General features: G+C 45.8%; 1 protein-coding gene across 1 annotated transcript; it reads right to left on the bottom strand.

The window, feature by feature from the left end:
- Window positions 1-747: 747 nt before the first annotated feature.
- On the bottom strand, window positions 748-2,447 carry LOC123407767 (U-box domain-containing protein 8). Its single transcript, XM_045100972.1, has one exon. The coding sequence runs from the start codon at window positions 2,253-2,255 to the stop codon at window positions 1,197-1,199; it is 1,059 nt and encodes a 352-aa protein (XP_044956907.1). The 5' UTR covers window positions 2,256-2,447; the 3' UTR covers window positions 748-1,196.
- Between the last annotated feature and the right edge of the window lie 7,995 nt (window positions 2,448-10,442).

Genomic DNA, 10,442 nt, shown 5'->3' with positions numbered 1-10,442 from the left:
CCTGCATTTTCTCACAGATACAAATAGGAAAAACCGAAAGAAAAACTATTGCGTGAGCCGTTATAGTCTCTTAAGGTGACTTCATCAGCATCGAATCTTTATAAGACCGACCGCTTTGTCAACAACCAACGAGACAAATGTGCGTGTAGACCTTTTCATACTTAATGTGATGTGGGTATTGTAAGTTAGTGGACGTAGCACAAATTAGGCCATCTAAAAATTAAGATGTCGTCGTCCAACAAAATTACAATCAAAGTTGCAAACTTCTTTAAGGACTAGAGCGACACAAGCAATCTTGAGAGAATCACATGGCTCGGTTGCAACATCTCCTAATGGCCTAATTGTCTTCCATCTTAGAGCATTTAGACAGCTACATACAGTTTATATAGCAAAATTTAGCCAATTTCAGGTCTTCACCAGACGAACACGGCAATAACGTTTGCACAATCTACGAATTAATCTGCCGTTCAGGATGATTCAATGCAAGTAATAACGAGTCCTCTGTGAGTTCAATGTCGGATATCTTTTGGGCATATTATATGGAGAACAGTATGCTCATGCAGATTAGTTTAGTTCAAACGTGGAAAAATTAGCACAATCCACGGGTTCTATGCGCACCACTTGATAAAAATTATCATACAGATTGCAAGAAAGTCAAAGATGACGCAAATGTTTCGATGATGTACATACAAGAAGTTAGCACAGGCTTACAAACATATGGCCAAGCAAGAATCCACACCTTTGCACTTGTATTAAACGAAAAATTTCATTTGTTGTCTTATATCACATCACAAGGGGATGATAGGCAGATGCACACGATACAATCCTCCTCATAGGAAAATATGGCACACAAGATAGACAGAAATAGGATCATTTGCAATGGAGCTACTGTACTTGATAGCACTAGACACTTGATTAGATGTATCATGCTTGTGACATTTCAGACTGGATGATTTGGAACTCGGACTCCCATCGGGCAGCCCCCAGAGCAGTTCATGAACCATGTTTTATAAACACAAACTAATTCTGCTTATTTGTTTTTCCCTCTTCATTTCAGGCTCTGCTACAAAATAAAAAGAGAAGAACAAAAAATTCACCTTTGCTGTTTCTACCTTTGTACACTGAGGCCAATACTGATTCGAAGAAGAGGCGCTGAATCAAAATTCCGATAGATTTGATCTTTGGACGTCTGAATGCTAAGCTTTCTCGAGTGTCCGGGCTAGTTCCACCGCGTTCTTGGCAATCTTGCAGTTGTCGTCGTTCACCAGAGCCTCACAGAGCTGGAAAGCTCCCAGCTTTATTGCCTCCATTGCCAATTCGTTGCTCTCGGAGCAAATCCAGTTGAGCACGACCAGGGCCTGGTCGATTGCACGGGCGTTGCCGCTGCCTGCGACAGTGCAGAGCACGGCCACGATGTCTGGGATTCTGGACAGGTCATGGCGGCCCTCGCGGTTCTTGGCGAGGAGACCGAGCACCTCGACGGCGCGGGCAGAGCCATTGGCGGCCAGCTCGACGAGCGCGGGTGCGGCGCCGGCGCGCACCGTGCGCCGGCGGTTCTCGGGCAGCTTGCAGAGCTCGTACAGGGTTGTCGCGGCCTCGCGACGCTCCCGCGCGCCGCCGCGCCAGAGCAGCCTGGACAACGCCGGGACGGCAGAGGGATGCGCCCCGATGGTGCACTTGTTGACGCCCACGGTGGCGAGGCTCGTCAGCGCCGTAGCCGCGTGGGCGGCGGCCGCGCCGCCGCCGGACACGGCCGCGCAGAGCGCGTCGACGGCGCCGTCCGCAACGAGGCCGACGCGCGCGTCGTCGCCGTCGAGGCTGAGATACAGGAGCGCCCTAGCCGCGGCGTCGTCCCCCGCGGCGGCGTGCTGGAGCAGCACCGCGACGGCGCCGGACTCCAGCACCTCCCTCCGCCCGGCGGGCCCAGACTTGGCCAGCCTGAGCATCCCCAAGACGGAGGAGGAGGACGGCGGCGGCAGCCCTTGCCCCTGGCAGTCCCCCTTGTCCGCGGACACGGCCGCCGGCTGAACGGCCGCTATGAGGCGGCGCAGCGCGTGGTTGGGGATGAGCGTGGGCTGAGGGGGGAGAGGCAGGTTGGTGACGGGGCAGGTTCGGTGGCCCCCGTCGAGCCAGCGCTGGATGCTGCGGCGGTCGAAGGTGTGGCCGGAGGGGAGGATGACGGGGTCCGTCATGACCTCGAGCGAGATGGGGCAGAGGAAGTCGTCGGGCCACGACGCCTGCTTGGACACCTCCATGGCGTGGGCGCGAGGAGTCGCGGCGGGAGGTGGGGAGGAATGGAAAGCGTGTGGGACTGTGGGGGAAGAAGAAGAAGAGGCGGAGGAGGGGGAGGAGGAGGTGGTGGTGGAGGGAGTCCGTATTGGGGGAAAGTCCACTTCCGGTGGACGGGAACGGGATGATGATGTGGGGGAGTAGGAGTAGGAAGACCATCCGGTGAGCCTAAGAAGCCTCGCCGCCGCCGGTCCGTCTCGTCTCTACATATCCATCTCGTCGTATGTGCGTGGCGTGTGCGTCGCTCGCCATTTTTGGCACATCCTAATCGCATCCTCATCCCTCTACATGCGTGGTTTAATCTTTGGTAGATATATTGGCTGCATCATAGTCGTAGTACTAGTAATTGTTGGATAGAGTAGATGAATGAGTATCCAACCATTCTTTTTAGTTAGTATTAAGGTTTCCCATACCTGGATCGTGCAAAATCTCATCTTTATTTCTAGAATCTTGCCGTTTGTGTAGCTGCTTACGGGACATTTAACGTATTATTCATTGTGGATTTGCTTCTCGTGTGATTAATTTTCTTGACGTTTTGGAGATAACTTGCCATTATTCTGTTTCCGTGGGTGATTAACGTATACATCTTCAAGACAGGCACTGTGCATGCTATACTGTCTTACAACTGTGTCAGGCTGATGGCAGCAGCTGCGTGCATATGTTTTGCATGACACTGGTGTTAAATATATAGTTGTTGTGGGGGCAAAGATGGGGACATGATAACCTACAACAGCCATCCAATGACTCACGGGATTATTGGTTTGACATGTCTCGATACCATTGTGCATATACTCTCTCTACACCTAAATAAATATAGTCAAGAAAGACTAATTTTTTTTAACTATAATTATTTAGATACAGAAAAACTATTATATTAATACAAGAAATTCTGAAAGCACGCAACAAAAGAAATTAAGAAAATCAAATGGTGTACTACATATTGTTTCTTCTCTTCTTTCTTGGGGAGCTTGACCAACTTTAATTACTTATCATCTATTCCCTTCGTACCTAAATATTTGTCTTCCTATAGATTTTACTACGGACTACATGTAAATGTATATAGACATAATTTAAAATGTAGATTTATTTATTTTGCTTCGTATGTAGTTCATAGTTGAATCTTTAAAAAGACAAATATTTGGAAACGGAGGAAGCAGTATGAGATGAGATTTTGCATATCCATGCTTATCTTTATATTTTTATTCATTGGTTAACGGGTCAATATCTAATAATAATTGGATGGTGTAAAATCTGTTATTGCGAATTAATGAGTAAGTTATACATTGTAAGTTGTGCTACACCTTTGGTTTTACGGTCTAAAAATGCCTATCATTTCCAATATTTATTTGGAATTAACCACTTCTTATTCTTACTTTTTGCCGGAAATACTTTTTAGTTGTTTATCATGATGCAATATTGTCGGTTGTGAAAGAGGCTAACTCGGTAGTTTAACTAAGTTGCGAGGGGATGTATCGCTACAAGAGAATATCTGTGATAAATGAGCATTTTTATACACATTATATCGAGTTTGTAAGTTAAACTCTGGTATGCATATGACACATGACATGCTTATGCCATGATCTAACAAAATGGTTACATGATGATAATGATTTGTGGTACTTAACAACTCATTCTACACAAGTTTAAGTTTGACATATGTATCTAGTAGGGGATAACAAAGTTATATGATCGATTCAATGCACTCGACTCGCTTGGCCGAGTCCGTTGTTTTGCTCATGTGTGTCGTGAGCACAAGGTCTAGGTAGGTTCATCCGGTTTGGCGTTGCCCTTGTCAGTGTACGGTCGTGTGATGGTGATTAGCTGTCTGCGTCGGTGGAGGATGGATGTAAAACAACACGACATAAACGTAGTCATTAGGGTCGTATGTCGTAGATACTTGGTGGCTGTGGGGCCCGGCGGGGTCATATCACTACCAGATCCTCCGAATCTATATGAGTTGTCATTGGTTGGAGTGGTGTCGCGCGACACTAGATGTGAGTACCCCCTAATAGCAACGCTATGTCACACGCACACGGTTGTACCCAGAGCTCGATGAAGGCTTGCACGCTTTTCTTTGAGAAAATTGGGAAATCTTTGCCTAGCACCCTTCATATATGTCGTGAATCCCAAGAGATCTCGCAGAACACAACCTCAATATGGTTGAGGGATTCAGACCCGTCAAGGAGGCACTTCGTAGGTTCTCGTAACCAAAAAGACATGCAATGGGAGAAAATCTGGACAAATTAATAGAAGACAGATTCATTCACAAAATCAAACACCCCAAATGGCTGGCAAACCTAGCCATGCTACCGAAGAAGGACAAATCATGGCGCCTCTGCGTCGATTTCAAGGACGTCAATAAGGATTCCCAAAGGATCCGTTCCCGCTACCACAGATTGACCAGATAGTTGATGCCACAATAGGGCATGGTCTGCTCTGTTTTCCTAATGAGTACTCGGGCTATCATGAGATACGGATGAAGGAATACGGCCAATTGGTCATGGTGTTCATTACTCATTATGGGTAATTTTGCTTCAACACAATGCCCTTCAGACCGAAAAAACACTGACACTACCTACGAGCGAATGATTTAGACCTGCCTAGAGCCACAAATCGACAAAACCATCAAAGCCTACGTAGACGACGTGGTTCTTAAAACTAGACAGTCTAACACACTTATAGATGATCTCTGGGAAACATTCAAAAACCTCTGAGCATACAACATCAGGTTAAACCGAGAAAAATGCGTCTTCGGCGTCCCTTACGGCAAATTTCTTGTCTTCATCATATCCCATCGAGGAATAGAGGCAAACCGCGACAAGACCACGAGATTTACACGCTTAGAGGTGCCAACAAAACTTAAGAATGTTCAATGCCTAGTAGGTTGTGTAGCCTCCTCGAGTCGTATATTTCACAGCTCTGAGAAAAGGCCATCCCGCTATACAAATTGCTTAAGCACACTACAAATTTCAAATGAACAGACGAGGCCAATGTCGCGCTAGAAGAAACCAAGGTGATCCTCAGTACCAACCCAATAGCGTCCACTCCCAACCCTGACAAAACCAATGTTTCTATATATATCTCGGCAACCAATCAAGTCGTCAATGTTGTCCTTGTTATCGAACGCAACATCGACGGCCACAAGCTACCGGTACAAAGGTCGGTGTACTATGTTTCTGAAGTGCTCACCCCGTGTAAACGAAGTATTTGCACTATCAGATGATAGCTTATGCAAACTTCATGGATTCTTGGAAACTAAGGCACTATTTTTCAAGAGTGGTAAATCATCATGGCCTGAGAAGTACCACTTAACAACATCATTGAAAATCGGGACTCCATAGGGAGAATCCTGAAGTGGGCCATCGAGCTGCTACCCTTCGAAATCACATACCGGCCACGTCAGGCTATTAAATCCCAGGTACTAGCCGACTTCTTAGCCGAGTGGATGGAAGTCGAGCTACCTTGAGAGCATAGTGCTACTTGGTGTAGGCGTTGGGTTTTCCCTGAAGAGGAAATGATGAACTAGTATAGTAGGAGATAGTATTTCCCCTAATTATGAACGAGGGTTATCGAACCAATAGGAGACACCACACATATAACGTCAACAACACCTGCACACACAAAAAGCAAATGCTTGCACCCAACAAAGGCAAGAGGGTTGTCAATCCCCTTGTTCCCACTGATTGTAAGGATTAAATCTCATAGTGATATGTAAATAGTAAAATAAAAAAGTAAATGAGAACAATAAGTAAATGTAGTTTTTTGGTATTAACAGGAAAAGTGGACCCACGGGCCATAGGGTTCACTAGAGGCATCTCTCTCATGAGCATAATACGGTGGGTAGACAAATTACTGTTGGAAAATTGATAGAAAAGTGCATAGTTATGATTGTGATTATTCATGGTGTAATTTGTATATAGGCATTATGTCCATGATAAGGAGACCATTAAACTTACTAATGCCTGCTACAATTACTTCACCCCAAGGCCGCTATCGAGCATGCATCTCAAAGTACTAAGTTCATAACAAATAGAGTAACACTTAAAGTAAGATGACATAATTTAGACAATATAAGACCAATCAATATGTTTAGATCTCGTTGTTCTATCCTTATTACATCACCATGGAGGCATCAAGGTTGATTAAGACGGCCTTCATGATGGACCCCCCTCCGGTAGAACTTCGGAAAAAGTCTCCAGATGGGATCTTAGAAGAACAGAGACTTGTGGCGGTGATAAAATTATTTCTGGTCTCGTTTCCGTGTTTCCAAATATTAGAGAATATATAACACTCGAATTAGGTCAAACGACGCCTCACGGGTCCCACAAGATTAGACGGTGCATGTTGGAAATATGCCCTAGAGGCAATAATAAATTAGTTATTATTATATTTCTTTGTTCATGATAATCGTTTATTATCCATGCTATAATTGTATTGAATGAAAACATAGATACATGTGTGGATACATAGACAAAACAATGTCCCTAGCAAGCCTCTAGTTGGCTAGCCAGTTGATCAAGGATAGTCAAGGTTTTCTAGCTATGTGCAAGTGTTGTCACTTGATATCTGGATCACATCATTAGGTGAATCATGTGATGGACTAGACCCAAACTATGAATGTAGCATATTGATCGTGTCATTTTATTGCTATTGTTTTCTGCATGCCAAGTATTTATTCCTATGACCATGAGATCATATAACTCACTGGCACCGGAGGAATACCTTGTGTGTATCAAACGCCGCAACGTAACTGGGTGACTATAAAGGTTCTCTACAGGTATCTCCGAAGGTGTCCGTTGAGTTAGTATGGATCAAGACTGGGATTTGTCACTTCGTGTGACGGAGAGGTATCTCGGGGCCCACTCGGTAATACAACATCACACATAAGCCTTGCAAGCAATGTGACTAAGTGTAAGTCATGGGATCTTGTATTACAAAACGAGTAAGAAGACTTGCCGGTAACGAGATTGAAATAGGTATGCGGATACCGACGATCGAATCTCGGGCAGGTAACATACCGAAGGACAAAGGGAATGACATACGGGATTATATGAATCCTTGGAAGTGAGGTTCAACCGATAAGATCTTCGGAGAATATGTAGGATCCAATATGGGCATCCAGGTCCCGCTATTGGATATTGACCGAGGAGTGTCTCGGGTCATGTCTACATAGTTCCTGAACCCGCAGGGTCTGCACACTTAAGGGTCGATGATGTTTTAGTATAGTTGAGTTATATGTGTGGTTACCAAATGTTTTTCGGAGTCACGGATGAGATCACAAATGTCACGAGGGTTTCTGTAATGGTCCGGAAACGAAGATTGATATATAGGATGGTTTCATTTGGTCACCAGAAAGTTTTGGGCAATTCTGGCAGTGTACCGGGAGTGATGAATGGGTTCCGGGTGTTTACCGGGAGGGGCCCACTCATCCGGTGAAAGTGCATGCTATGCCCCTAATCGTCTTTTGGTGTTAATGGCAACACATACATAGGAAACTAATCCTATTTGTTGAGTGTATCTCAGGATGGCAAGTACTTTAGTAGATTGAGATTTATGTGCCAAAGGCTGCCTGAAAAGATTGGTGATTTATATTTTGAGAAGGCTCGGGATTAAGAAGAGATGCTGTAGAGTAGTCTTTTGAGTTTACTGATATTGAGTATAGGGATCCCGCACTATTAAGAGGGGATCACAGGTTTTGCGATGAACTTGCTCATACCACATCTTTACTTTCATACCAAACACCACATACTCTCCTCCTTGTCTTCAATTTAAAATATGTCCATTGCCTCGGACATCCGGCTCCCTCCGGACGTCCGAGGGCCGGATGTCCGGCTGGCTTCGGAAATCCGCAGCGCGTCACCAGTAGTTTGTGAAGCATATAACTCGGAAATCCGGCTCCCTCCGGACATCCGAGGGCCGGACGTCCGGCCAAGCTCCGGAAATCCGGAAGTCTACACCAGTAGAATTTGTGTTCTATATCTGGGAAATCCAGCTCCCTCCGGACGTCCGAGCGCCGGACGCCCGACCCCCATCGGAAATCCGGAAGCCACCACCAGTAGAAATTGAACTGCATAACGTCCACTCCGGACGTTCGGACGCTGATAAATTCAAATAGGTTCTGTCGTATCTACATGCCTCGGACGACCGACCCCTGTCGGACGTCCGATCGTTGATAAATCCAAAAGAGTTCCATTCGTACCTACAAGCCTCGGACGACCGACCACTGTCGGCGTCCGGCCCCTCGCGGGCGCCTGGACTTCCGGCAAGTGTCGGACGTCCGGACCCAGTGTGACTTAATGCACCTCCAACGGCTGGATTTCACTCCACACTATATATACTCTTCTCCCACCTCGTGAAAGGGTGTTCAACACAACTAGAATACACCCAAGAACACCTTTCCTCTCACTCACTCTTGTCTACACCAAATCCTAGATCCCAAGAGCATTCGTGAGTCCCTTTGAGTGTTGTTCCAATCAAAAGATAGATCGTCTCCCTCTCCTCCTTCCCACCAAAGTGATTTGTGATTTGAGCAAGTTTTGAGCAATCCCCGTGATCTTGTTACTCTTGGAGGTTGGAGACTCCTAGGCGGTAGGAGTCTTCGGAGAGGAATCAAACCATTGTGATATCCCCCGGAAAGTTTGTGAAGGTTTGGAAGCCACCTCAAGGCTTACCACTAGTGGTTGAGAAACGCCTTCGTGGAGTTATCTCAAAGGGAGAATAGGGTGAGCCTTCATGGCGTTGGTGTGCCTTCGTGGTAACATCCGCCCCTCTAACGGTGATGTAGCTTCCCTCCAAGGAAGTGAACATCGGGATACATCCTTGTCTCTCTCGGAGTTTCGGTTATTCCTAACCCTAACTCTCTACTTGTGTTAATCCTTATTACATACTTGTATTTGATTATTGTTTACCGCTTGCCTTGTTTCACTCCTAATAGCTTACTCTTTGTCTTAGCAATTATTAGACTTACACTCATATTCCGCACTTTAGCCTAAAATTGCTAAGTAATTATTAAAATTTGGATTTGTACCTATTCACCCCCCCTCTAGGTCCATCTCGATCCTTTTCAATTGGTATCAGAGCCTCGTGCTCTATTTGTGTGGCTTAACCGCCCTAGAGCGAGATGGACGTGAATCCAGCTACGGTAGCTCCAGTGCAGAGGGACGGGACTTCCTCGGAAGTCAAGTCTTTCACCTCTGAGGACCTGGAACGGGCCCTTTCCAAGCAAAAAGAGGAGCATGATGCTTCTCTTGAGACCATGATCCAAATGAGACTAGCATCATTAACCACGGGGACAACCACGTCCCCGAGGGCCTCAGGGCCTCACGTGCACGGTACTCCATTTGGCCAACCTCCTCCAGAGAGGAACCAAACCAGTGTTCCATGGCTTTATGCTAGATCTCAAATTGAGAAACCTAAGTACAATCCTGGAGGAAAACCTCCCTTGCTTGATGACAATTCCGATTTTGCTTTGTGGAGAGTTGGTATGCAGGATCATCTTAGGTACGCCAATGATGAGATGCTGGACATCCTCGAGCATGGGTACAATCCCGTTGATCCAAGATGCCTCACGCCCAGAGAAACTTATGACAAGCATCTCAATGACACTGCGATCATGTGCATAAGAAAAGGAATGAATGACAAGCAACGAAGACCTTACATTCACATCACAAGTGCCAAGGAATTGTGGGACAGCATCATAAGGAACAAGACCGGTACCACCACTCTTCGTCTTGCTCAATATGAAATTGCCAAGGGGCAATTACAGAATTTCTGTATGGAAAAGGGTGAATCTCCCAAGCAACTACTAGAACGGCTCATGACTCTCGCCGCAGACATTGAGTCATGTGACTGTGACAAGACGCAAGATGGTTTCACTCTGACCAAGAGATTTCTTATGGACAAGTTACTTCACGCTCTTGCTCCGTATCACCATCAAATGGTATGGGACATGAGGCAGCATCATGGTTTAAAAGAAATGACTCCAGATGACATCATATCCACCTTCCAATTATTTGAAGAGTCAAAGGCAAATACAACAAAGCACCTAGCCATGCATGGCACTTCAACATCAAAGATCAATCTTGCTTTGAAAGCCAAGCATGAGTGTGACGAAGAAGAAAGTGAAGAAGAAGAGGGTGATGATACTGCGAAGA

The sequence above is a fragment of the Hordeum vulgare genome, chromosome 7H (genome assembly GCF_904849725.1).
Source record: "Hordeum vulgare subsp. vulgare chromosome 7H, MorexV3_pseudomolecules_assembly, whole genome shotgun sequence".
Taxonomy (NCBI): Eukaryota; Viridiplantae; Streptophyta; class Magnoliopsida; order Poales; family Poaceae; genus Hordeum; species Hordeum vulgare.
The sequence above is the reverse complement of the archived record's forward strand: the minus strand, read 5'-3'. Positions and strand labels throughout refer to the sequence as shown.

What these genes read in the sequence shown, in the direction of transcription:
- LOC123407767 (XM_045100972.1), bottom strand. Translation starts at nt 2,255, where the DNA reads ATGGAGGTGTCCAAGCAGGCGTCGTGGCCCGACGACTTCCTCTGCCCC.